The sequence below is a fragment of the Rhodamnia argentea genome, chromosome 7, assembly GCF_020921035.1.
Source record: "Rhodamnia argentea isolate NSW1041297 chromosome 7, ASM2092103v1, whole genome shotgun sequence".
Lineage (NCBI taxonomy): Eukaryota > Viridiplantae > Streptophyta > Magnoliopsida > Myrtales > Myrtaceae > Rhodamnia > Rhodamnia argentea.
Window position 1 is genome coordinate 5,910,027 of NC_063156.1, and position 25,315 is coordinate 5,935,341.

Below are 25,315 nucleotides of genomic sequence, written 5' to 3' on the forward strand. Positions count from 1 at the left end.
GTTTTCCTCTCTCATTTTGCATGCATTTTGAATCACTCTTGGCCGAGTCTCTTCCTCTTGTGTAGCTCTTTACATTGACGTATCATTTTCCCATTGGTTGTACGAGGTGTGAGTTATGCCCCTTTGAAAGTCACCCTCACGAGCAGTAGTTTTCCATATTTAAAATTTTTCTAAGTGTGGCGTTTTCGGTCAATGCCAACTCTTGACTTTAGGGGTCATTTTCTCTCTGGGCTCACATGCTTTAGAGGTGATCCTTATTTCATATTATTTCTAGTTTGTAGCTCTTTCCATGGATATATTTCGTACCCATTAGTTGCAATCGATGTGTGAGTTATGCTCCTTGAAAGTCGCCCTTGCGAACTGTGATATTTCATATTTAAAATTTTTTCAAGTGTTTGGGGTTTTTGGTCAGTGCAAACCCCTAATTTTCGGGATCATTTTCTCTCTAGTCTCACATGTTTTTGAGGTGATTGTTATTTCATATTATTCCTTATTTGTAGCTCTTTACATCGATATATTGCATGCCCATTTGTTGTAACCGATATGTGAGTTATGCCCATTGAAAGTCGTCCTCACAAACTGTGGTTTTTCAGACAATTTTTCAGTGTTTGGGGTTTTTAGTCAATGCAAACCCCTGAATTTCGGGGTCATTTTCTCTCTAGTCTCATATGCTTTTGATGTTATTATTATTTCATATTATTCCCATTCCCTGTTTGTAGAAGTGCTGGAAACAGTGCAAACCTGCCACTTTGAGGTGATTTTTCTTGGTGATTTCTTGGGCTTTTGAGGCATTTCTTTAACTGATTATGCTCTTTGCGTGCAGCACCTCACGTTGGTACCTTGGGTGTGGTTTAATTATCTCCATAGATCAAGTTATTTGCTTCTAAAGATACCCCGATAAACTACAAAATTAGGGATCGATTATTTTTTTTAATGTTGGCCATCAAATAGGCGTACTCGTGATGTCGTCGTGAAGCGCTCAGTCACATTTTTCTAAAACCGTCAATCATTTTGAAAATCCCTTCCTTCCTAGTTTCCCACGATGTGTTAGCTTTCCGTTAATTATTTTCAAGGTCTGAGATATCCGCCCGATAAAATGTTCCGTTAGCTGAGCAAAATTCACAAAAAAAAAAAATGTTTTCTTAATGGTGTCGTTTAGGCCAACCCGAAAACCTTATGGTTCGGGTGGGGCGCCTTTGAGGTGCGGGTTGGGTCAACTCAATTCTTATAATTTTCGAAAAAAAATAAAAAATTTCAAAAAAGTAGAAAGTTTTAAAAATTCATAAAATTCATAAAAAAATCCTAAAATTCCAAAAAATATCAAAAAAATATCAAAAATTAGGAACTGACCATAGAGGAGTTACTTTTGTTCATGTTAGTAAATGTTTGGAATGCATTATGTTAATAAGAAAATCGAGTTAATTTAATTAATGTTAGAGAAGGATTACATTAATTCACCTAAATATACAAAATAATTCTTCAATAATTAAATTCGCAATTTCATTTAACAAAAATCTCAAATGAGGCTTGAAAAATCGAACTAGCTTCACGTTGATAAAATAATCAAATTTAACATTGCAAATACTTAAATCCGAATATGTCAGGGAGGAGATGTTGTCTGCCTGACCATTTCCCTATCTTCCGATATATTGCTCAAATGCAACCAAGGATGACGAGCTTCACGTTGATAAAATAATCGAGTCAATTTGATTAATGTACACATGATTAGGGAAGGGTTATATTACTTTAAATCCACAAATTAAATCTCTAATAATTAACTTCGCAATTTTATTCAACTAAAATTTCAAATGATGGTTTAGACGGACATATGAGGTAGACCACCCGCCTGGATGGAGGAGAATCTTAGCCAGTAGTGAAAGACCCGATGGTTGCAACCGAGCTTACAACATGGAAAACTAGCGAGAGAACCAATTCACACAACCAAACAACTTCACACAAAATAGGGCATTACCCAGTATGCGCATCGCCTGCCTCGCCCAATCACCCCACTCCACTCGGTTGGCTCTCTCGATTTCAAGCTGAAATCCAAAAATTTATCTTCACCTCGCATCAACGATGTTCATGAATCGCCCGCCTTGCCCACTCGTTCCACTCTACTAAGTTGCCTCTCTGCTCTCCACTAAGTCTTTCACTGCCGACTACTGTTCTCCTCTATCCAAGCCCAGGCCCAACACAGCCAGGGATGAAGATTTGGACGAGAGGCAGAGAGAAAGATAGTGGCAACTTACCCTCCGAACTTGCCAGGTGAGTGGTCTACCTCACCTATCCATCCTCGGCGGAGGGCGGCAAGTGCCGCATCCCACCTGCCTACAAGTAGCCTTTTGAGTTTGGCCAACAATGGGAAGAAGACACATCGAGTTGAGTGGAGTGGGAGCAAGTGGGGCAAATAATTTCTGATTTTTCCTGCTTGCAAGAATAAGCTGCTTCAGAGCCGCTGAGGTTTCTCTTACTTGCAAGAACGGGCCACTGTGATATCTCTTTTTCGAATTTGCTTTTTCATTTCCTTCTCTCCAGCTCAGTTACGGTGGGCCCACTTTTACCTTAAATTGTATTATATATTTAATGCACCTTACTCGTTCATAATGGCTATAAGTAATCATTTCTATAAGTAATCCTTTTATTAATTCGCAAATAGAACATAATTCGCATTATTTAAAATTCTATAAACTATATAAAAATATTTTTTAACTTAGACCAGTATATATTTATTATGTATAACTATTAATATTCATAATAATTATAATTTCTATTTTCTAGAATGTAGAATAAGATAATAATCCGATTATTCTATATTTTATTTAGTATTTCGGTTAAGTTGGAATCTATTTTGTTAGATTCTATTTTGAATATTTATATAGATGATATAATAGTAAATTTAATTGGGTAATAAAATATTAGTGATAGTATCAAAAGAAATATAATTGAATTCGTAAAATAAAAAAAAAAAGACATTTGATGAAGTTCTCTCCGTATTCCTTCTCTCTAAGGAAGAAAAAGATTTGGGGGAAACCTAGGGACCTTTGATAGGTGAAGGTAGACATTTGGACAGTTTCAGCTGGTGACTGCTGAGTAAGCAGATATAGTAGTCTCCCGCGCTTGGATTCACGAAGGGGAAGTTTCGGCTTCTTACTAGTCGCCCTATGTGTCTCTTGGCGGACTTGTCGACCTGGTATCCTGGTTACCGGATACGGTGCGACAAGGTTAGGATGCTTTATTTATTTATTTATTTATTTTTATCGAAAAAGGATGTTTTATTTAGCAAACAAGTTTTTAACATAATTTATTGTTCTTACCCTAATTTTAGTGAGGTGACTATTAAAAAAGGATAGTCATTGGGTAAAAGTCCAAATATGCACTTCTTTCATAAAAAGTAGGTTCACTCTTTCAGGGTAGTTGTAGAACCACCATACACCCCTTTCAAAGAGTACGAAAAAGTCCTGGAGATGGATTCAATGCAGGCTGCCAATGAAGATGAAGAGGAGGTATACTATTTTTTCCATGAACTTAGGTTAACTTTGTTGTTTGAGAAGGTACCTATGGCTCCGTTAAACCAGTATTTATGTACGAAGAGAGCATAAGATTACAGAAATTCTCGGAGAAAACTGAAATCAACATAAGGGAGCTGCGGAGACACCTCAGTAATAGAACTATAACCCTAGAAATATTCGATGCTAAAGATAATATTGTTCGACAGAGAGATCTTGTCATATAGCCAAATCTGACACGAAAACATCACTTGAACAAATAGTTCTATTTTGTTCAAATCTGAGCCAACAATATGAAGAGTTAAAAGTCAAGAGCAACAACAAATTCTAGATGACCCGCAACTATAATCACCATATTACCAATTAAATTGAAAAGTGTCGTCAAATGGTGACAGAGAAGATACATCTTAAAAGCACATCCTAAGATAGAGAAGCCGAATGCATGAAGGGGTTTGAACCTAGTTTTAAGAGCAAGCTTCCTCATTCGAACTGAACCAAACTAACCAACTTGGTATTTTTTGTAAGGTCAGAACTACCTCGTCGAGAGATCTTGTGTTCGACTTGTGGTTGCTCCATTATGTTAGAGACAACCAAATGAAAAGGAAAAAGGAAATGGAGTGGAAAAAAGAAGGGAACAGAATGTAATCGATTACGATGATGATGTTGATTCCTTTGTTTGGTTTAAGCATGGATGGAGCGGAACAAGGATACTGTTGTTTGATTGTAAGACAAATTATGGAATAGAATGGGATGGAAATTATCAAAAATTGAGATTTTAGTCAAATTTCTTTTGATAATTTGGGAAAATTTATTCTAAAACATAATGATTAATTACATTATTTATATAAAAAAATTAGGTAGTTTTGTATAATACTACTAAGACACATTAACATAAAGAAATAACTAGTAATATGCACAAAAAGTATAAGCATAGTAATTCAATGAATTTATTGTCTAATGCAATCTTTATAGTACTATTAATTTAATGTTCGCAATATCTATTAATAATTAACTTATTTGAATAAGTAAAAAGGTATCTTGTAAAATAATGTCTCGGAAAAATTCCCAAAAAAAAATTATTGTACGAATATCAATGCAGTCTTTAGTTTTTAATTTGATCAATTTAGTCCTAAATCTTTTCACGATTTGCTAATGTAATTCTTCCAGGCAATTTTGGCCGGCAATCGTTAATATGAACACCAATATGATTAGGCAATTATTTCTTCATTCAAAGTTTGCATGGTAGTGTGTAACTGTTGGTAGACAATAAATATCCCGAGTGGTTTCATTGTACAACCCTCTCGATCAATCACGGAACTCAAGGCTCTTTTGCAAATTCATCTTTTATCTTTACTTCCTTGCAGTTTACATGGCTGGCCACAATTGTATCCGGCTTTCCTACCTTGAATTTTCTTGTCAATTACTTTCAGTCCAAAACCAACAAAGGACCATTAGCAACCGTTGTCAGTTCATCATTTTTTGGGAACCAAATAAAAGACTTTTTTGTCCGGGTGAAATTACAAGAGAAAAAGTAAATAACTATACATTTTTCAGGAGATATCAACTGGGAGAAGGAGGGGGTGTTATGTATATATCTCTGCTTTAGCGGACTTATTCGTGACTGAATGAATCCGTCCATCAGTTTCATTATTTTTCTTCCCTTGAGAGGCAACTGCAACCTCAAGAGACTCAAAAAGCTTAATGAACAGCCAGGGTTGTAATCACTGTATGAAACAAATCTGCACATCTGAACAATTATCCCTCATCAGGAGATCTCGACTGCAGTTTGTCCGTGGCTTTGTCCACTACATTCATAATTGAACATTAAGCAGTAAGACGTGCAGAATTCAAGGTAATAGGAGGCCTGAAGTTCCTAGTTCAGAAATGTCCAACACAAGATATGCAGTACAATTTCATCACTATACCTCTTCACGGTACAGCTTCCAATGCGACAGACTGTTCATACTTGAAGAGCGACAATTTCAGATCTTCTCCATGTTCAATTGTGCCCCATGTTCGGGCTCAAAAAACAGCTTATACGTCACCGAGTGTTTGTATTCCGGGGATAAAGAGAAAATGAACTTGGACAGCAGGAGAGACAGAACTATCTTTAGTTCTGTTAAGGCGAAGTTCTGGCCAACGCAGGTTCGTATCCCCGTCCCAAAAGGCACGAACAGATACGGGACCTTGCACGCCGAAGATATGCCGTTCGCAAACCTTTCTGGATGGAACTTGTGGGCATCGTCGCCCCAGTTGGCCGGGTCCTGATGCAACAGCGAGGAGGGGAGGTAGACGTTGACGCCTTTCGGAATCGCAAAGTCACCAAACTTCATTTCCTCGGACGTTTCTCTCGTCACGAATGGTCCAGGAGAATACAGGCGCAATGTTTCGTAAATCACCATATTTAACTGCACAGCGAGAGGAAACAGATGATACTATAGTCACATATAGCTTACTTGTCAATATACAGAGACTAGAAATTTGAAAGTACCAATTTCATTTTGTGCAGCTTCTCCATATTCGGGGCTTGATTTCCAAGGATCTCTACTGCCTCGGCACGCACACGCTCCTGCCACTCAGGATGGTGTGCTAAAAGTACTAAAGCGAAGGTGGTGGCAGTGGCAGTAGTTTCATATCCCGCCAAGAACATAGCCTTGCAATTATCTACAATGACGCTCGATCCACGGCCAAAATTGTTGACTAAGGCCTGTAAGAAGCTCTGCCCGCCGGCGTTGTGATCATCGTCCATCAGCTTCAGAATAGATCGGTCGACTTCTTTTCCTGTCCTCCAAATGTCACGAGCAATCTTCATAGGAAGGTGCCTATACCCAAGATTTTGAAGACATCAAAAAGCAGCAAGACTACTGTGAAATCGTTCTGTCCGGGAAGCACCATAAACATGCGCTCGAGGATTCTTGAGAATTTATCAGCAGGAACTTTTGCTTCATATGTAACACAGCATATGAAACAGTAGCCAACAGAAAGTAAACTTTAACGGAACCATCACCCCGATTAGAGTTTTTCGACGCTGAAGGAGGCGCCCTTACCTTACCCCGGGAAGACCAACAATAGCTTGCTGCTTGCTTATCAAATCCTGAAGCACTAACATTTTGGTAAAAATCTCGTTCCCAATAACATAATTGTTCCCAAAACATGCTTTTGAAATCATTTCGGCAGAGAGGCTTTTTAAATCCTCGTCGATCCGTACTGAAGCAGCTCCCCCTGCTTCCTCCATTTGAGATCCCCATTTTTCCAACATGGAGACGGAAGATTCAACCATCATGCCCACCATTCCCTGTCCAAAACAGAACAAGTAAGATATGGTTAGCTTTTCTGTCTAAAACTAACGGATTCACGTGCAAGAACTGTGCCGGTGTGAGCTTGATAGAATCCGCCTAGCTAAATTCGCACCTTTATTTTGTCATTGAAGAATTCGGGCGAGATGACTTTCCTCTGGAGTGTCCAGGATTTCCCTTTCGAAGTGATGAGGCTGTCATAACCCAACACAATTCCCCTGTTTTTTCTCAGATACGCAGCCCTTCCGAATTCAGCAGACTTGCATTGACAGAACTCTCTCGCTACGTCAAAGTCGCATATGCATACGGTCACCATGTTCCCCAGTGTGAATGCAAACACCGGACCTGCAATAACCGCACCTCTCGCAGCAGTCAGCAGGCAAAGATGATCATCCCAAGCTGCATACTCTTATCACACATTATAAATAGCCGGCACATGCTATAGGCATATCTAGCGAAAACTGCTAACCTAGATCTGAAAATTGATTGAAGTAGAAGAAAACATATATTCACCATAGTCGGCTCTCCACTTCTCTATGTGGGGAAACAGGCGCGACAGGTAATCATGTGAAACGCGATTGCCGATGCTTTCTTGATTCTTTGTGGCTTGAGTTTCCAGTCGAATCTTCTTGATATCCGGGATGTTGCCGAAGAAGAAGGACGGCGCAGGGCCATCGATTCCCTGATGCTGCAGCTTCTTTCTAAGCCGCAGCGGCTTCCACCAGAAGAGATTGTAGAAGTACAAGAACAAGAAAGTGAAGCTCCCAAGAAAGAGAGATAAAAAGACTTCTGCAGTTGTAGCCATTGATGTGTAAACTGTTGTTGCCCTTAGCTCTTTCTTGTTTCTTATTTGATGAATCCAAAGGGGTATTGCAGGCTTCTTCGTTTGTGTTTTAAGCAGCTCTAAAAAATCTGTGAGCTGCACATAGAAGACGAACAAGTTGTGCCCTTCGTCACTCGCAGATTCCTCGCTGCTAAAGGACAAAGCACAATGTCCAGGAACTCTAAACTGATAAAAGGTTGGTTTCTTGTATAAACACCGCAGGAAACAATAGAAAATTTAGTCAGTCTGTGATTTCTGATTAAAATTGGTGGGAAATGAATCTACCTGTACATTTGTTTATTGTGCCTCTCTTAATCTATTTTGGGATCAAGTATCAGTACCTTGTAAAGGGATATTCGTTGGAGAGATCAAGAAATTTGTCCATAAAGGATATCAAAAGGATGGCTACATTGGTGTCGAGCAAAAATTAATTCGGACAACAGCATTCCAAGTTCAGATTTAAACAAATAGAGTTGGGAAATATGGACAGCTCTAGAACTGATACATGATGAAGAATTCTCTCTTTGAAACAGCATAGCTTCAGTGATGAATTCAGAGCAAGACTATTGCCTGCCAAAAATTCACCTAAATGCCGGACCAAGGACTCACTGACCAAGGGTGATGCCAGTCTCGAGTGACCAAAGTTAGAATCCTGATGCATCCCCATAGCGAATTAAGGCTCAAAAGCGTTAGAATAATAATAAGCACCATCCACGATTCTTAAAAGGAACCGGACAATCAAGGAAACCCTTGCTTGTAGTCATTGGCCTTCTTTATTTAAACGCGATGCGAAGCATAGAGCAGCTGTCACGGCTATTTTTGAGCTCAGCGATTGGGAACTAGAAATTTTTAGGCAGACCAGTCCCTCTGTGAATTTCCAGAAAAATATACATTTTAACCTATCCAGGACGGCATTTGAATGCGCTCCAACCTCTGAATGGCACTCGCCCCATATGGCCCCTGAAGCCCATGCTCACTAGCTTCTAGATCAACTCGTTGTAGGGACGGTTTCGAAGAAAACTGCAAGTGACTAAGGTTCCAAACAACCAAACGACCACCTGGGGCTGAATAAGGATTCTAAACTGGGATGGCTCTCCATTGCCTCCACCCTAAACAGGGGCAGCTGGGCCTCATTCGCAGCTTCCTGATGCTTTTGCTTGCCTCTTGCTCTCTTTCTTGTTGTTCTCATTGTTATTTTCATTCTATATTTTGATCGATGATTTAGGCAGTGGTTTGATACTGTGATAAAATCAGGTCGATCAGCATTTCCCTGATTATATCATTTCTTCGATATGTCGCACTTCGAATATCTCACTTCGATATCATTCTGCCCATTAGATTTCCCTTCTTTTGGATGAAACTAAAGTCGGTCTCTCTGACCTATCACATGCTACTTTGGCAGCAGCTTAAGAATTTATCGGCACGGTACATTCGTCATCTGAAACTCTCTACTAGCAGCAAGAAATTCTGCCAAAGACCAGGTTCGGCTTCCTGTTTTCAAAGACTGCGTCAAATTTCTTTCCTTCTAGATTCGACGAAGCGACGCAGATAGGATTCCTTCAACTGGTAGGTTTTGGGTGGCCAAAGATGACATTTTACAATGCCTCATCCTACCAAGTGCAGACAGGCTTCATCACCGAAAGAAAGAAAAGAACAACTCCAAAAAAGTCAAAACGTCTCGATCAAGAAAAGACGTGAAGCACCGGTCTTGGCCACCATATTCCCTTTCCAGCAAAGGCACGCTACTAGGAAAAGCCAAATTTATGCCGGCCGTCGTCTATGAAAATCCCACATTTCATTCCCCTTCAATTGCGAAAGTAATGTTGGTTTTGTGAATTTGGAGGAACACTAGCATATTTCACACCGTCCATTCACCAAAAGAATGCAAAAATTTGTCTGCTTCGGAGTATAATGCGACGATGGTTCGCGAATTCAAATGGCCACGAAGCCTCGACATTAGAGTGGGCGGTTTGCGAATTCTAATGGTCACTAAGTCTCGACATTAGAGTGGGGCATCACCATCCCGCGCACATGCTCGATAAGAATTGAATAATGGCTAAAGCGACGGGTCCATGACAGTTACATGTCACTGTGAGGGATCATTCTGTCAAAGGATTGGTGGCATGTCTTTATCCTTTTTCTTCCAAAGATAAAAGAGTATGGAAAAAGAGAGATATGGTGAGCAAGATCGACGGAATCGTCAGCTTAGCCTTTGGGAAACTATTTCCCCCTCCCCCCCCAAACCCACGCGCGTCATAAGTAAACTTGTCACTGTGATCAAACATGTCGCGGTGCTGCTTCGAGATGTAAAGCATAAGATTATAAGATTCAATGTACCGTTGTCGACATCGCTAGCGGTCTCTCTAAGTAAAGCGAAAAATAAACCATAGGCAGGGGACCAATGTATTACATCACCTTCATAGAGGTGATACTACTTTTTCGAACTCGTAGATGATGTTGATTAGGGGTTACAATGGTCCGGACCTCGAACTCCATCCCCAACCCCCGTCGGTGAATCTGAGTTATCTTAACAAAATCGTATGATCCACTTATTCCTAAACCATCTAAATATATGCTTGGCAATATCACCATATACCCGGGATATATCCTAAAGTCCGGTTCTCATGCTATGCTTCACGCAAACAGCACTAAAACCTAAAAAGATCCCCACCCCGACATCGCATCGAATCTGCCTATACGCAAGGCACGAAATTATAAATCCACGAACTAATCTTAGTTAGGTGCGTATCGACATTGCAATTTAAAGGCAGGACCCTCAAGACTTTTCTACTAAAGCCGACAAGAACTGAAGAAAATCTCTCCTATGCAATCAAATCCTGAGCAATGAATCAACCCTTTACCATCACGACACAACGTGGGAAAGAGCATGATCATGTCTCATTAGATGTAAATCATCAGTGTCTTCGCAGATCAGTACAATGAAAACTAAAACAGCAGGACTGTAATAATATGAATTTTCTATTCTTGTTATTTTCTAAATAAAGGAAGTATTTGTCGACTACAGCCCAGAAAACCTTTTCTTGCCTTGTGCTGCAAGAACAAATCCCCAAACATTCGCGGTTTTCTATGAATAAAAAAGGCATCTTGCTAATCCCTTAGACAATCCCGTATTAACCCAGAAGAGAAGGGGCCGAGAGAGAGAGAGAAACCAAAGCTTCTTCGCGTTTCGCTTCCTTCGGAAGAGCGGCCGAGCGCTCGGTATCATCTGTGAGCAGTAACCAGCGTCTCGATGAACCTCAACCCGTCGAACCTCGGGGCGAACTTGTCCGCGGAAGCAGGCTTTGGTCTCGCGCCATCTTCTCGATCTCTCCTCTGGCCATCGCCCTGAGAAACCAAGCAAAGCAGGAAGCGCAGAGTCAACGATCGCCCCTAGTGAATCGCAGTTGAGACTCGCGGAGGGTTTCCGTTCTTAAAATTGCCAAAGTCGAGTCAATACCTGGCGAGAGAATTGGAAGTTGGAGTTGCAGTTGAAGTTCGTGGACGACGACGACGACGACGGCGACGAAGAAGAAGCCGTGACTGCAGCGGCGGATGCCGCAGCGACCGAGGCCGCGAAGACTCCAGATTTCTTCATCGCAGCTAGCTCCGAGAAAAGAAAGTTTCGAGCGGGCCCGAGAAAATTCTGACTGTGGAGAGAAAATCGGAGAGAAAATGCGAGAAAAGCTTTGAGGGAAAGATGACGGGAAGCGAGCGGATATTTATAGGGGGAGTTCTGGTTGCAAGTAATTCTTGGGTACGAGATTACCTTTTTACCCCTATGCTATTGGCGGATGCTAGTCAGGCTATGATGTCCAATAGAATTGAAGTCTCACTTTCCCACCAAGTCAAAGTCAACGATCCCTAAAGAAAGATGTTTGAGGGAAAAGTGATGATTTAGCGCAATCAAAATCCAAGTTCCAATCGGAAATAACATCAAATCCAAATCTATGGCCAAGAAAAGGATCAAATTGAAAATATTTTCAACTTAGCGATACGTCCCATCTTCCCATCTGTTTATTGCTTTTCAGCAAATTGAAAGTTTGACCCCAAAAAAAAATTTTGAAAGGAAATTTCTTCTTCTCCTCAAAAGAATTCAAAGTGCTATCGATATCTTGAAGAAATCAAAATATAACCGTTGTAATATTTAAATCAACCAAAGAATAGAATTTTATTTGGAATTGATCATTTGACTTTGGCAATTACGGTTTTATAATTTGAGTTGAGATTTCTTCGGACCAAACCCCGTCTGATCTTTGTTGAATTATGTTTTCTAAGTAGAAAATAACTCAATATTATCAACATGTTCTTAATTGCCATAAAAATTTATATAATCCTTGTAAAAGACATCTAGTAGTTACGAATCGGAGCAAGCTCATAACCGAGTCACGGAGTCGGAGAGGAAACCGCTCGATTGATACTATAGGCGACACTTGTATCATCGCGTGGTAAATCATGTGATCGGGTATCGTCGAGAAATCACATATTTTTCCATTGGATATAATGAAATAGGATATGAGCATGCTTATCATGTGACATCGATATCGCACAATCTCTAGGAGCCGTCGCCGGATATCCCTGCTCCGACGATAATCCGGTGAGCCCGGGACAGGGGCATTAACATGCTCCGTGGAAACAAAGCCGAGTGCCCGAAGGTGTCGGACAATTTTGTTGTCATTGTTTTTTTTTTTTTTTTCCTTAGGGTCTAATAAAAAAAATGACATTTTCACGTGCTACGAACGAGGAGGGGTAGTTACGTAAAAAATGGGAGGGGCACTTTCGTACCAAAGGTAGAATTGGTCCCCTCCCAAGTATGTCCGCGGCACGTCGATGCTGATTTTTTCCCCCCAAGACGAATGGCGTAGAAGGCTAGTGCCGTCCCCGCCAGGAACCATCACCCAATCCTCCGCTGACACGCGTATGGCGAGGATGGGGCCACGCGGGCTGCGTTGGTTTCACACATTATTCAATGACCCTGGATGTTCGGAGACCTCGTCTTGATTGGCGGAGATAGAAAGACAGCCATTTTTTTTTTCCTGTGGATGGGGGCGGGAAGTCGGTAGACGTCAACTTCCGGAATTCGGCCCATCAACGTGGTCGGTCAATCGCGAAACGATCATAACTCGACTTTGCTAATTAGTCACGGCTAGTTTTTAACTTTCTTTTTTTTTTTCCTTTTAAACGTTGAAGGGAAACCGTACTGGATTAGACCGATCCCGATCTATCGACTACTAACGTCCCCTCCAAAATTAACTTAATTGATCGGATAAGGCACGAGCCTACACACGAATGACGATACTACTCGCTGCGTGATGATATAAAAAATCAGGTCCAGACTCGCCTGCCCCCGCTCATATTCAGTCAAATCCCTTATCGCTGAGCCGGTGTCTAATAGGGTTCATTCTGCCGAGTCTTCTCGGGACAGGGAAAGCTGGAGGGCATCTTTTTTTTTTAATCTTTTGGCGGTCTAGACCGTGCCATCCTTATGTAGGCCATCCCCCGATACGATAGGAGCGGAAACAGCAAGCAGAGACTCACCTAGTGCTCTCTTTTCCTTGGAGATCCGACTTTTTGAAGTGACTATGTGAAAGCGAATGAATTCCCATGAATCAAAAGCAAGATATTTGATTTGGAGGGAATGGAAAGATCAGGATGCAACCAATAATGACAGTGGGGTGAGGGGGGAATTGAAATCGAAAGCGCCACTTCCAAAGTCAAAAAACAGACATTTATGTACAGCGGGATCCCATAACGCAAAAGGAGGAATCTCTATTGGTTCACCACAAGAGCAAAGTTGATATTTTGATTGCGGTTTCTCCCGCTGATGTTAAGAGGCATTTTGACTATGTCTACCGACCGCTCAATTTGATGCTTTCGGGGGATTTTGCTTTTCTTGCTTTTTGACCATTAAGACATGACATGGGCAAAACTCGGGAGAATCGTTCGGACATGATCCAAACCGTTCGTCCCACTTTTATTTTCTTTCACCTTAATATGGATCGTTCGGAAAGCTGGGTTGGCGATTGGGAAGCCTATGTGGATTAAATGAGCAGAAAAAATAAATATAAAAAGCCATAACAAAATTTAAAAAAAAAAATTACCCGAAATAATAGGAAAATAGAGAAATATGAAAAGAAAAAAAAGCGCCCCTAGCCTTACCACTTACTTGCCTTGCGCTTGAGCATCCATGGCCGCGAGATGTTGAAGCTCTTGAGCCGTTGGTCTTGAGCCGTCGTGGTCGCGGCCAGGAGAGAGGATGAAGATGACATTGGGTCAGCACGACGATAATGACATGTCCGCGAAATCCATCTTTAGACGGTCCAAGAACGATTGGTGGCAATTTATGGAAAGTAGAGGGACATCTTTGGGAAAAAAGAAAAAGAAAAAGTTCAACGATTTTGGTTGTCTAGCAAAAGAACAGGAATTACCGGTAATATGATCCCTAATTTTGGGCGACTTCGTTTATGTGATCTCTATTAGCCGCAATATAAACAGTGCGGATATCTAGTCTTGTCCGAAAGATATAAGACCGCGGTTGTTTTCAAAACCAAATCTGTTTTTAAAACTAAATCCGATGAAACTGTTTGGCATGGAATGCTGTCAACGAACTTACTTGGCATGTACTCTTTGTTGGCTCGTAATAACAAATTCATTGCGTTTGCAAGCCTGTCCCCTTGCAAATGGACGACCAAAGAAGTTAACCAAGAAATTCCCGAGACAGTTGATAAAGAAAGCAAAGCGGAGCAGCATCTGTTTGGAAGCGCTTCCACGAACAAAATCCGAAAAGGCTAATCGTGACTCATGACGAATTATATTGTCACTGTCGCTAGTATAATTCGCGAATCAGACATTGATCACACCATCCTCGAGCAACCATGGCGAGGTAAATTTCCCCACAGCTAGGAGTTGAGAATTGTGCTGAACTCTTCGATTTTTTGGAAACTCGTTAGCGCATGATAACAGGCAGACTCGATTCATTCTCACGTTTTTGGACTTGAATACCCGCTCCTTGCCTTTTAGAAGCTGGAGGTTCAATTTTGGATGCTTACAGACGATCCCTGACATATATCCGGCAAGAATCTATGCTGATTCCTCGTCAGTAACGCAGGCGCGAGAGCCGAAAAGGGCATTTCTTGAAGCATGTCGCGAGCCACCGGATGCGCCAATACAGAAGCATGTGCAGGACTGGAAGGGCCAAAAAGCCTTCTATGATCACTTCCATAGAAAATGCTTTCCTGGTATTTGATTCCTGTTCAAGCATGAACATTTAGGACTGACAGGAGCATTAGGAAGCCCTCTGTTTCATCCCCAACATGCCTTGTGTAGTGGACAGAAAAGAACAGATGACCACTAGACAATAATAAGATAAAAGTATCATGGGATCTCTGCCTACCAATATAAGCCAACATTTAATGACTACAAAAAGGTTCAAAAGTGACAGCATATGCAAGAGGAGCATGAGCTCATATAAGATAAATGGGAATCCTCTGGGGATTCCAATGAGTGTGGACAAGGGCAAAGCATGGGATATGACTTGGAATAGGATGACAAGGCATGTGATGTGATTTAGCAAGAGGCAAAGAGAAGTCCCAATTTCAGAAAGTAAGACTCTATATGGAACCTCCCGCCATTCCCTATCATGGAGCCAAAAAAAAAAAAAGGTGCAGACAATGACACAATGATCCACTTCCCACAGGGCAGAGGAAAAAGATAGAATGATAGAATGACTTTCGGTTGAGAAGAGCCACATGCAAAGAAACGGCAGAAGAAGTTGTGGCCCAGGTTCCCATTTAAAGTGAGGAAAAGGGACGAGAGCCTCATCTCAAACCAGACCAGACAATGTCCATATAGTTACAGCAAAAACATTATTCAATCAAGCTTGTCATTTGGAAAGGTGTCTGAGACAAGATCCTTCTCGTAGCACCTTCCTTTTTCAAAAGATGTCCAGTAGAAGAAAATTCAACCAAAATACAGTGGCTTCGTTCGGCCATCCTAGACTCCTTGAAATGGGCAGGACCAAAAGGAGTTCATCGATGATTTGATTTTCCGACTTTGACTTGGAGTACAAAAAATTTTCGCCAGAATCGGCACCCCAAAACTGTGGAATTCTGAAGAGAATTATAGGAAGGTAAACAACTTGACACAAGCTGCTAATGAGCATTCAATCCTGTGCGAGCAAACTGAAAGTGTTCTCTCGCCCCAACTTTACATAGCCACGATGGCAGAAGTTCATACCCACAGCAAGAAAATGTTTAGGTTGAAGAGAAATATTAAGTGGGCACTGCGGGGGCCTGTTAATTTATTCTTGGTTATTTCAAGGTCATTAGAACAATTTTGACCGTTTTAAAAGGTACATCTCATACAGAAATGTCACCACCAGGCCAATTCTTGTTTACCCGAGGGACAAACGCTACCCAGAGACTGAATTCAGCAAAGGGTACAACAACTTGATTTGAAATCTTGTGGAGAATGAGGCACGAGCACTTGGAACGATAAGGATTGAGGCAGCATGTTGCTGCCTAACAAATCCATGTCAAGCCTGGAAATCATTTATTTCACAGTAGAAAAAACTCCAAGCCCAGTTCCACAGCAACACCAACATCAGAGAAACAGACTTTTCAGTAGCAGCCATCTAGTGTCCTCCCTGCCCAGAAAAGAAGAATAATTAAGTTCCATTTAAGCTGCAATCTTTGAAAACCCGTGGAACAATGAAAAATGCAAAAGATATGAAGACAAAAATAGGCAATAAAGGGCCAACTTAAAAGCACAAAGCGCCAGCATTTTGACATTTGGAAAGCACAAAATGTAGAGATCCTTATCCTAGCATTCAAAGAAGCTGTTACTTTCTGCTACATGCTAAAATTAAGATAACAGATATAAAATATCCAATGTCACCAAACAGAAGAAAAGAAGGTTGACATTGACTTCTAATCGAACTATTGAAAGGCAGAAAAGCAAAGACGAGGAACTATCTGATATGAAGGTAATATCAAGCCCTAGCTGATATGAAGGCATTAGAACTCGTAAAAGGCAGAAAAGCAAAGTCAAGAGGAATTTTCAACCCAAAAAAACAAAAAGGAGTTAAGAGGAACTATGTGTAGAAATCACAAACTTGGCAAGGGAGGTGTGGAACAGCCTTGTAACCATAAGGAAAGGGCACACCACAACCTATGTTTCCTCAAACAGCAACAAGAAAAAGCATCGCTATAAGGGGGCCAGCAGCCTTTGTTTTTGGGTAAACTGATAGCCGTTTGAACTATCCCATTTGTGAGATGCACATCTCTGAACCAGGCATTTTGGGGATGAAAGTTAAATGAGAAGCGTGAAAACATCTCATTTTCCTTGAGGACTGAGCAAGTTCCACATCAGGTGCGTACAAGGTTGCTTGCACTCAAAGATACGGAAAATCAACACATGTATGGCGCTCAGCTCACCTACAGGACAAACCTCTAAATTTTGTGAACCACTAAGCCAGCATCTCGTCTTTGTGCCACTATCCCAACATATGAACCGACTGTTAATCTTCTCAGCAAATGCCGATGTCCAACTTATACCCATGTGGGTTGAAAAGTGAAGTTTTGTGGCTTCAGGTGCAAGTGTGAGAGATGCAGAAAGGTTGATACAACCACTTTACAAGAGTGGTGACAATGTGTTTTAGAATTCCGAGTATGGGATGATTGTCTTCTTAAAGGCCGAGTTGTCCTCCCACACGCAAAATGATCATGAACTGGTGCTGCTTTCCTAATGATGACCACGGCAGGTCGAAACCAGTTGTTATGCCGAAGTGATATATATGTTTCATTTAAGAGACTAAATCAACATCAACATCACCTTTATTCCAAACTAGTTGGAGTCGGCTACTTAAGAGACTAAATACTTGAACTAAATTGAGCACGTGTTTGTTTTAGAATTCCGAATATGGGATGATTATCATCTAAAGGCTGAGTTGTCCTGCACACGCAAAATGATCATGAACTGATGCCGCTTTCCTAATGATGACCACAGCCGGCCGAAACCAGTTGTTGTGCCGAAGTGATATATATGTTTCACTTAAGAGACTAAATCAACATCACCTTTATCCCAAACTAGTTGGGGTCAGCCACTTAAGAGACTAAATACTCGAACTAAATTGAGCGCGGTACGATCGGTGATGAGGATATAGTTTGCCAAACTATCCTTCGGAAGATATATCAAGGGAAGATCAATTTAGTGCCCTTGAAGAGTCACGTGGGCTTGTCCTTGGCCAGGAGAGTTGTGGCTTGTGACAAATGGTATACAAGCATGTTTCCCAAACTTCTAGGCGAATGCGAAGGAGTGATTTGTTGCAACGTTTTGCAACAAGAAGAGAAAGCCTCCATAGGTTGCTTAGATCAAGAGAAGTACAAAGAAAATGTTGCCGAGGAAGTGGTGTTGATTTACAATGCCACACTCTTCAGGGAGCGCACAAATGACTGGAGATCCACGAAAAGCATTGATCGTGGGAAGCAACCAATGGAGTGGAATGGCTTGTTTAGTCGAACAAGCATTTGCCATTCATGAAAGTCCCAAGAAAGTGGCAGTAATTGTTGAAGAACAGTAGCAAGCAACAAAATAGCCCACAACAAAGGGGTTGTGGAAAATGGGTAGGGAAAGTGTCGCAGTCCGACTTCTTCCATCCCCCTATAGGCTGAAATGTGAAGCTTTGGGGTATCGGCATGAAGTGAGAAGCAGAATGTTTTGTACATCTGGTTTGTGGGAATGGCATCAAGGTGACTATGCTAGGAATCTGAAAATGGGATGATTATCATCTTTGAGGATCTCTGAAGACGTAGTTGGACTCCTGTACACAAATTGATTAGGAGCTGACACTCCTCTCCTCATAGTGGCTAGGGCTAACCGAAATCAATTGTAGCACAGAAATTATATGTATGTCCCACTCGAGGAAGTGAATGACCGAGCTAAATAGAGCGTAGTATGGTCAGTGATAAGAAAGCAATTTTCCACGATCTACCGAGGGAATGCTAGCATGGTGTTTCAGTATATCTATTCGCTTCAACATGCAAATGACAGCAATACAGAACTTATGACACTACATAAAACTAGCAATTTTCAGTTTGGAAGTATACTATTCTTGGTTCAAGAACCTTTTTTCACAATAGCATTGACATGTCTTTATGATATTTATGTTCCCCAAATAAAACATGTACTGTTCCTTAACTGCAAATTCACAAGTCCTAACTCACAATCGAACATGACTATTGAGTGAGAGAAAGCATAAGTGAACACAGAAACAATAAAAAGCGCCATCAAGTGCAATATGATATCATAATGCCATTCTTATGTCTCATGTTATGTTATTCTCTAGACAAGTTAGTTACTGCAACACTTGTACACCTCCAGGGTCTTGCAAATTAGCGACTAAAGTAGGTGATCATCAGTCGAACAACTGCATTCTCACTTCAAGACATGACAAAGTCTATGCAAGTATTGAGTTACAAACCCCCTTTCTCATCTTACTGAGCCCTTACATGAAAGAACAGAATTTTTGGCCCTAAAGAACTGCCATGCACAGGAAACTGCGATGACTTATACCGCAAATCTTAAAATGAAATCACTAGCCTCAATGAAAGATGCGAACAACCCCGTTAACAGCGAAGCAAACAGCTTACATTAGATTAGTGCACCTTCAATGTAGCAATTAGTCAAACAAGTTACCACCCACAAAGAGAGAGAGAGAGAGAGAGAGAGATCATCACCTTCATCATCAAGAAGACTTCATGGAATCCACGAACCCACTACTGAGGAGCCTCTCCACATACTTCCCTAATATGTCCACCTCCAAATTCACCTTCTGCCCAACTCTCTTCATAGGAATAACCACCTTCTGCTGCGTATACGCCACCAGCATGAAATTGAAGCAATCCTCCTCATCAAACACGTCCACTACCGTCAAGCTCGTCCCGTCGATGGCGATGAACCCCTTGGGCACCACATACCTCAACAGCTCCTTCTTCGTCCTCACCTTCACCCACAGCGAGTCGCCCTCCGGTTCCATTGACACGATCTCCCCGGTCCCGTCCACGTGGCCTTGCACGAAGTGCCCGCCCATCCGGCTCGTCGGCTGCACCGCCCGCTCCAGGTTCACCATCGAGCCCGCCTCGAGCTCGATCAGGGACGTCTTCCGCAGCGTCTCGGGCGAAAGCCCGACTGTGAACTCCGCCGCGTCGAACTCGGTGACCGTGAGGCACGTCCCATTGATGGCGATACTGTCGCCGAGGCTGACGCCCTCAAGGACGGTCTTTGCGCCGATTTTCATGACGAATCCGTCGTCGACTTCGCCTAACTGCTTGACCTGGCCCATTTCTTCGACGATTCCGGTGAAGAGGCATCGTATTGGGGGGTTCCGGTGGGGTCTGAAGAAGGGTTTAGGATTTTGGGCGGAGAGGGAGAGAGAGAAGAAGGACGATTTGGAAATGGGGGCGTGAACGAAGCGGGATTTGAGTGAAGTGGCGCGAGGTGCGAAGAGTAGGAGGGACGGAAGGAGCTTTGGGGTTCTGGCGAGTGGAGTGAGGGAGTGAGCGAGCGCCATTTTTCTTGCTCGATTTTCTCGGGAAAATTTTCAGGTTCGAACCATTGGGAAGTGGGTGATGTGGAAACTGAAGCGAAGCTCTAGCACGTGAGTGGCACGTGCTACAGTTGGTAAATTTTAGGTCCCGTAGGCCCAAAGGAGGAGGCGACCGGTCTCATTTTTAGGTGTATCTGAACTCGTTGTAGTTGGTAATTTACCTAACAGGATGGCATCTACATGCAGTAATTTAATTTTAACCTGATTTAATTTTAACCACCATAATTATATTATAATACTCGTTTTTACTTCTCACTAGTAGTAGTAATTTACTTCACCTTGAATTTTCGTAAATGATGGTTACCCTCCATAACTGCAAATAAAAATATACTTCAAAATCTTATAAAACAAATATCTTACCATTAGTTCCTTTTCACGAAAAATCGTAAACAATCTAAATTCACGCTACTATAATTTTTTCTTGGTAGTCTTAGTAGTAAGTAGCTTATCGCTATGATTGTAACATTCATTTATTGGGTGTATCATCAAAGGTCTATTAATAGTTGATTATTTTCATAAATAATAACTTTCTTTAACTACTCATAAGTAATGACATGCATAATACCATAGTCGGTTAATTTTACCAACTGTTTGTAATTTTTTTTAAAATTTCAACTACCCTTCATGTAATGATTTTCCTGATGCTTCTAGAAAAAGAATTATGCAACCATTTTTTTTATGTAGGTTGCAATATTGTTCAACGCTCTTGCATGTGATTCTATTTACTCTTCATGTATTCATGTTGAAGAAAATCTGTCACGTCAAATACTCGTTCAAGAAAATTGGCTCTACTACCAATTGCCGATTTTGATATTGAGAAGGTTAAGAAGTGCCACAGGACTTAATAAATTAATAATTTAAAAAATGCATTTTGGAAGCTCGATAGATTATAGAGAAAATGATACAAATGGCAATTTTCTCATTGAGGCCGAACGTAAACATATGGTCCCTAAACATTCGCTTAATATGCAATATGATCTCTAAATTTTTAATTTAACCAATATGATCTCTAAACTTTAACTTAATGTGTAATGTAGTCTTTGAATTTTAATTTGTTCACTACGGTCCCTAAACTTTTGGAACATGTTTAATTTAGTTCCTAAATTATAAGAAAATGTGCAATATTGTCTATAAACTTGAATTAATGAAAGGGCTACATTGAACATCTTTCTATAGTTCAACGATTAAGTTGAAGATGTTCCAAAAGTTCATGGACCATATTGGTCAAATTGGGCTAAAATTTAGGGATCACATTACACATTGGGCTAAAGTTCAGAAATCACATTGCACATTGGGTCAAAGTTCATGAACTATTTGTGTCATTATCCCAAGATTATAAAGTAGTAACTCAAACAAATTATAATTTTAGATAAGAGTGAAATTCTTAACAAAATTGTTAATTAAAAATGGTTCGATCAACGTCATTTTGTTACTCAAATAAGAGTCAATAACCTAAAACTGGTAGTAGGTTTTATCGCAAAAAAGCTTACAAGTAACTCAAATAAAGTTGTAAATTTTATATAAGGGTCAGCAACTTAAACGAAATTTGGAAGTTACTTAAAAAGTTGGTATTTTAAAATCATCAGAGGGTACAAAACCCAAACCAATACCCCCATCAATATAACATGTCATTCATCTCAACAATCTAAAAATTTTAACGAAAATTAACGAAAGATAAATTTATTACGGGTGTACCAATTTAGGATTTTTGGTTATCAAAAAGTTAGTTTGTGTGCAACAGTTTGATATTTTTCATGGTATTAACTCTTTTTTTATGTAGGTTGCAATAGTGTTCAACTTTTTCGGGTGTGATTTTACTTATTCTTATATATTCATGTCGAAGAAAATGTTAAACCCGCCCTCACATTAAATACTCAATAAAAGAAATTGTGTGACATCCCGATTTTCATCTATCTATTTAATGAGCGAATTGGATTAGTTTTGGCGGCAATAGTCGAGGAGTCGTATTTTAAGGACAATGTGGGAGCCGCGGCAAATGTTGAGATTTAAAGCAAGGGGTGCTTAGTATTATCTTTTGACCTGTTAGCCAAGTTTGCAAGAAAAATGAGTACAATTAGTGAAATTTGTATCTAATGGACTGAGGACACGTGTATTTTTGCATAGTGGACAAGTGTCCACACACCCCGCGAATGAAGGACAAGTGGCACACGGGGAAGGAAACATGGCAGCCCCTAATTCTCTATAAAACCCTCTCCTCTCTCTCTTTTGCTTCATTTTTTGAGAACCCCTCACAAAAGCTCTCACTTTTCATTTCATTTTCTCTCTTGGTGGCTCTCTCCTCCCTCTCGCCTCAACTCGTATCTCCGGCGACGCCTCCCCTCGAGCTATCACCGGCTTGTCTCGCCATCTCGCTCGCCCTAACTCCCTTGGTGACCCGCACGGCACAAGCGGGTGAATGGGAGGGCGAGCGATGTCGAGGAGTTGTCGTCGACGGCTTGAAGGCTCGAGGGACCGCTGTTGATTCATGGCATCGGGTGAAGAGAATGTGGGAAAAGAGAAAGGGAGCTCTCGCCTGCGAGGCTGTCCACGAGAGGAAACAGAGGAGGGAAATGAGAGGAGAGAGAGGGAGTGCCCTTTTTTATAGAGGCTAGAGGCGATGGGTTAAGGGACCGCTCAAGGCTTGGCGGTTTAATCGTGAACCAACTTCGCGCCGGGACCGATTTTACCCAAAATTATCATTCAATCAAATACCAAGGATCCTTTTAAAAATAACGCGCCCGACAATATCATAATCTCAAATATTCCACCTCTCAAAATTCTAATAATCCGCCAATTACAATATTGCCATAATCCAAGCCCGATAATTACTATTCCGAATATAAATCTGTTTGTTGGAAAATTGAGTCGTCACAAATTGTCTCTACCAATAGCAGATTGCGATATTCATAAGGTTAAGAAGTGCTAGGAGTTAATAAATTAATAATTTAATTTGTATAAGTAGAGCATTTTGGAAGTTCCAAAGATTATAAATTAGTAAGTCAACTTCAACAAAAGTCGATAATTTAGTAGCAAAATCCTCTAATCAATGTCATTTAGTAACGTAAGGGTCAATAACCTAAAATTGATCGTAAGTTTATCGTGATCAAGCTGGTAAGTAAATTAAAATTGTAAGCAACAAGGGCCAACCACTTTAATGAAATTTGGAAATTACTTGAAACGTCGGTATTTTAAAATCATCATATAAAAGTTGGTAAGTGGCATAACTACGAGTCAATAATCTAAAACTAGCCAATAACACCATCATAGAAAACTTGGAAATCTACTCAAATTAAGATGAATAATTTAGTAGAAGAATTGGCATTTTAACACGATGGTAGGCTACTCCCAAAAAAATTGGCATTTAACGGTAACTAATGATTTCTAAACATTCAAAATAGTATTAGTGATCTAATTTGAGTGTTAGAAACTTACTAACAATAATATGCTGGTCAGTTTTATTATTCCAACTAACGCAGGACTCCTACATCCTAGGAACTTACCAACGCACACGAATTTTTCTGTCTTTTACCAAACAGAACACTAGGATTCTCCATGACTCCATCATCTTCATCGTAGGACCCTGTCCAATACTTGGATCTGTCACCTGTCGCCTTCAAGCCTCAACCAAAGAGGCCCCCTCTGCACTTGAAAAAGCATGAAGTCTGGCCATCTAAATCAAGAAAAAAAATGGTAACGTGTGGGACAAAAAGTTGCAGTTCGCCAAATAAATGTTGGGCGGAAGAAGAGCATTGGACGTAACTTGTGGTGACAGGTGAGCTCATTCAACCAACCCCAACAAAGAAGAAGTCATACAGAAAGTTGAACCGATCATCCTTCATATTGCTTAATGACTCCAACATCACCCCGCCAAAGGGGGACATGCGGTTGTGAACTCGACTGGTTTGAAGAGTGAAGGCGATTTTTGCTGCGGGGGCTCAAATGGCCAAGGTCAAGTTGCTGTTCGGCCTCGTGCTGAGGCTCCTCGCCATCGGAGCGACCGTGTCGGCGGCTATCGTGATGGGGACGAGCCGCGAGAGAGCCAGCGTCTTTTCCATATCTTTCGAAGCCAAGTACAGCGACATTCCATCCTTCAAGTGAGTCACTTCTTCGGGATCACATGGAGTTGATTCCCTTTCGGTTTTACTCTATGCTTTCCTTCTTAGTTGACCTCACAAAAAAAGCTTTTGATGTAGGTACTTTATGATTGCCAATGCCATCGTTAGCGTCTACAGCTTTCTGGTCATCTTTCTTCCAGGAGAGAGCTTGCTTCGGAGACTAGTTGCTGGATTGGATTTGGTAAGCTCGAAAACCTTAGCAGAAGGAAATGACAATGGTTTAGTGTTTTTGCGATATACATGTCCGACCGTCCATTGAGCGGGTCCAGAAGGGGTATTGCAATCCCAGTGCTTATCGGTTAATTTACCTTCTTTTCCTGGAAAAACAAGTAAAACTCTTTCATTGCTCAATCAATATGCAGGATGCCTACTCTGCTCCAGGCTTCTCACTTGTTTTAACTTATCTTTCTTCTCGGACTTTGGACCAGGTTGTCACCCTGCTACTAACCTCGAGCATATCTGCGGCATTGGCGGTTGCTCAAGTGGGTAAGGATGGAAATGCTCGCGCAGGATGGCTACCAATTTGTGGCCAAGTCCCCAAGTACTGCGACCACGTAAGCGGCGCTCTAGGGGCCGGTTTCGCTGGGCTCGTTTTGTATGTGATGATACTCCTCTGTTCCTTACATGCTGTCCTGTATCCTCTCCTAGCTTGAAGGATTTTACCCAAGCGGACAGACTTAAGACTGTGTATTTGAAGTTTGCAGAATTTTTTGCTTGGCCTTCAATTTCCCAACATCCTTTCCTGGAAACCGAGATCGCTCGACATACAAGGAACCCTATCAAGGATCAACCAGTGTGTTACATATATCTGCTTTAGTGTACTTAATTCTGATTTGAATGAATATGCCTATCAGTTTCATTATTTTCCTTCCCCTGAGAGAATGCAACATAAAGAGACTCAAAAGGCTTAATGAACAATCAGGTTTGTGATTCCTGTGTACAGCAACCGCCCGTCAAATTTATTGATGTCGCCT

At 41.1% G+C, this 25,315-nt stretch overlaps 4 protein-coding genes across 5 annotated transcripts; 1 reads left to right on the forward strand and 3 right to left on the reverse strand.

Moving 5' to 3' along the window:
- Positions 1–5,204: 5,204 nt before the first annotated feature.
- LOC115754467 (cytochrome P450 714C2-like) lies at positions 5,205–7,762 on the reverse strand. The gene is made up of 5 exons (XM_030693470.2): positions 7,316–7,762; positions 6,918–7,147; positions 6,554–6,801; positions 5,998–6,328; positions 5,205–5,914 (listed from the first exon to the last, which is right to left on the reverse strand). Exons 1-5 carry the CDS (start codon positions 7,605–7,607, stop codon positions 5,489–5,491), a joined length of 1,527 nt encoding a protein of 508 aa, XP_030549330.1. The 5' UTR covers positions 7,608–7,762; the 3' UTR covers positions 5,205–5,488.
- Positions 7,763–10,591: 2,829 nt separating this feature from the next.
- Positions 10,592–11,325, reverse strand: LOC115754472. Its single transcript, XM_030693476.2, has 2 exons — positions 11,083–11,325; positions 10,592–10,970 (listed from the first exon to the last, which is right to left on the reverse strand). The coding sequence occupies exons 1-2, from the start codon at positions 11,218–11,220 to the stop codon at positions 10,848–10,850; spliced, it is 261 nt and encodes an 86-aa protein (XP_030549336.1). The 5' UTR covers positions 11,221–11,325; the 3' UTR covers positions 10,592–10,847.
- A 4,540-nt stretch (positions 11,326–15,865) lies between these two features.
- On the reverse strand, positions 15,866–20,279 carry LOC115754470 (riboflavin synthase). 2 transcript variants are annotated; one of them, XM_030693472.2, is made up of 2 exons: positions 19,358–20,277; positions 15,866–16,266 (listed from the first exon to the last, which is right to left on the reverse strand). In XM_030693472.2, the coding sequence occupies exon 1, from the start codon at positions 20,188–20,190 to the stop codon at positions 19,366–19,368; it is 825 nt and encodes a 274-aa protein (XP_030549332.1). In that variant the 5' UTR covers positions 20,191–20,277; the 3' UTR covers positions 15,866–16,266; positions 19,358–19,365. The 2 variants fall into 2 exon arrangements, with proteins under 2 accessions (XP_030549332.1, XP_030549333.1); XM_030693473.2 differs by lacking the exon at positions 15,866–16,266 and adding an exon at positions 19,183–19,250 and having other exon boundaries at positions 19,358–20,279.
- A 3,778-nt stretch (positions 20,280–24,057) lies between these two features.
- On the forward strand, positions 24,058–25,203 carry LOC115754471 (CASP-like protein 1C1). Its single transcript, XM_030693474.2, has 3 exons — positions 24,058–24,320; positions 24,420–24,522; positions 24,770–25,203. The coding sequence occupies exons 1-3, from the start codon at positions 24,166–24,168 to the stop codon at positions 24,992–24,994; spliced, it is 483 nt and encodes a 160-aa protein (XP_030549334.1). The 5' UTR covers positions 24,058–24,165; the 3' UTR covers positions 24,995–25,203.
- The last annotated feature ends 112 nt before the right edge of the window (positions 25,204–25,315 follow it).

Bases quoted from the DNA above. Each gene is read 5' to 3' on its own strand.
- LOC115754467 (XM_030693470.2), bottom strand. From the start codon at position 7,607: ATGGCTACAACTGCAGAAGTCTTTTTATCTCTCTTTCTTGGGAGCTTC. The intron at 7,148-7,315 runs GTGAATATATGT...CGGTTATTGCAG, and splicing joins GAAGTGGAGAGCCGACTATG to GTCCGGTGTTTGCATTCACA. The intron at 6,802-6,917 runs GTGCGAATTTAG...TGTTTTGGACAG, and splicing joins TCTTCAATGACAAAATAAAG to GGAATGGTGGGCATGATGGT.
- LOC115754472 (XM_030693476.2), bottom strand. From the start codon at position 11,220: ATGAAGAAATCTGGAGTCTTCGCGGCCTCGGTCGCTGCGGCATCCGCC. The intron at 10,971-11,082 runs GTATTGACTCGA...TTGGTTTCTCAG, and splicing joins ACTTCCAATTCTCTCGCCAG to GGCGATGGCCAGAGGAGAGA.
- LOC115754470 (XM_030693472.2), bottom strand. From the start codon at position 20,190: ATGGCGCTCGCTCACTCCCTCACTCCACTCGCCAGAACCCCAAAGCTC.
- LOC115754471 (XM_030693474.2), top strand. From the start codon at position 24,166: ATGGCCAAGGTCAAGTTGCTGTTCGGCCTCGTGCTGAGGCTCCTCGCC. The intron at 24,321-24,419 runs GTGAGTCACTTC...CTTTTGATGTAG, and splicing joins AGCGACATTCCATCCTTCAA to GTACTTTATGATTGCCAATG. The intron at 24,523-24,769 runs GTAAGCTCGAAA...ACTTTGGACCAG, and splicing joins TAGTTGCTGGATTGGATTTG to GTTGTCACCCTGCTACTAAC.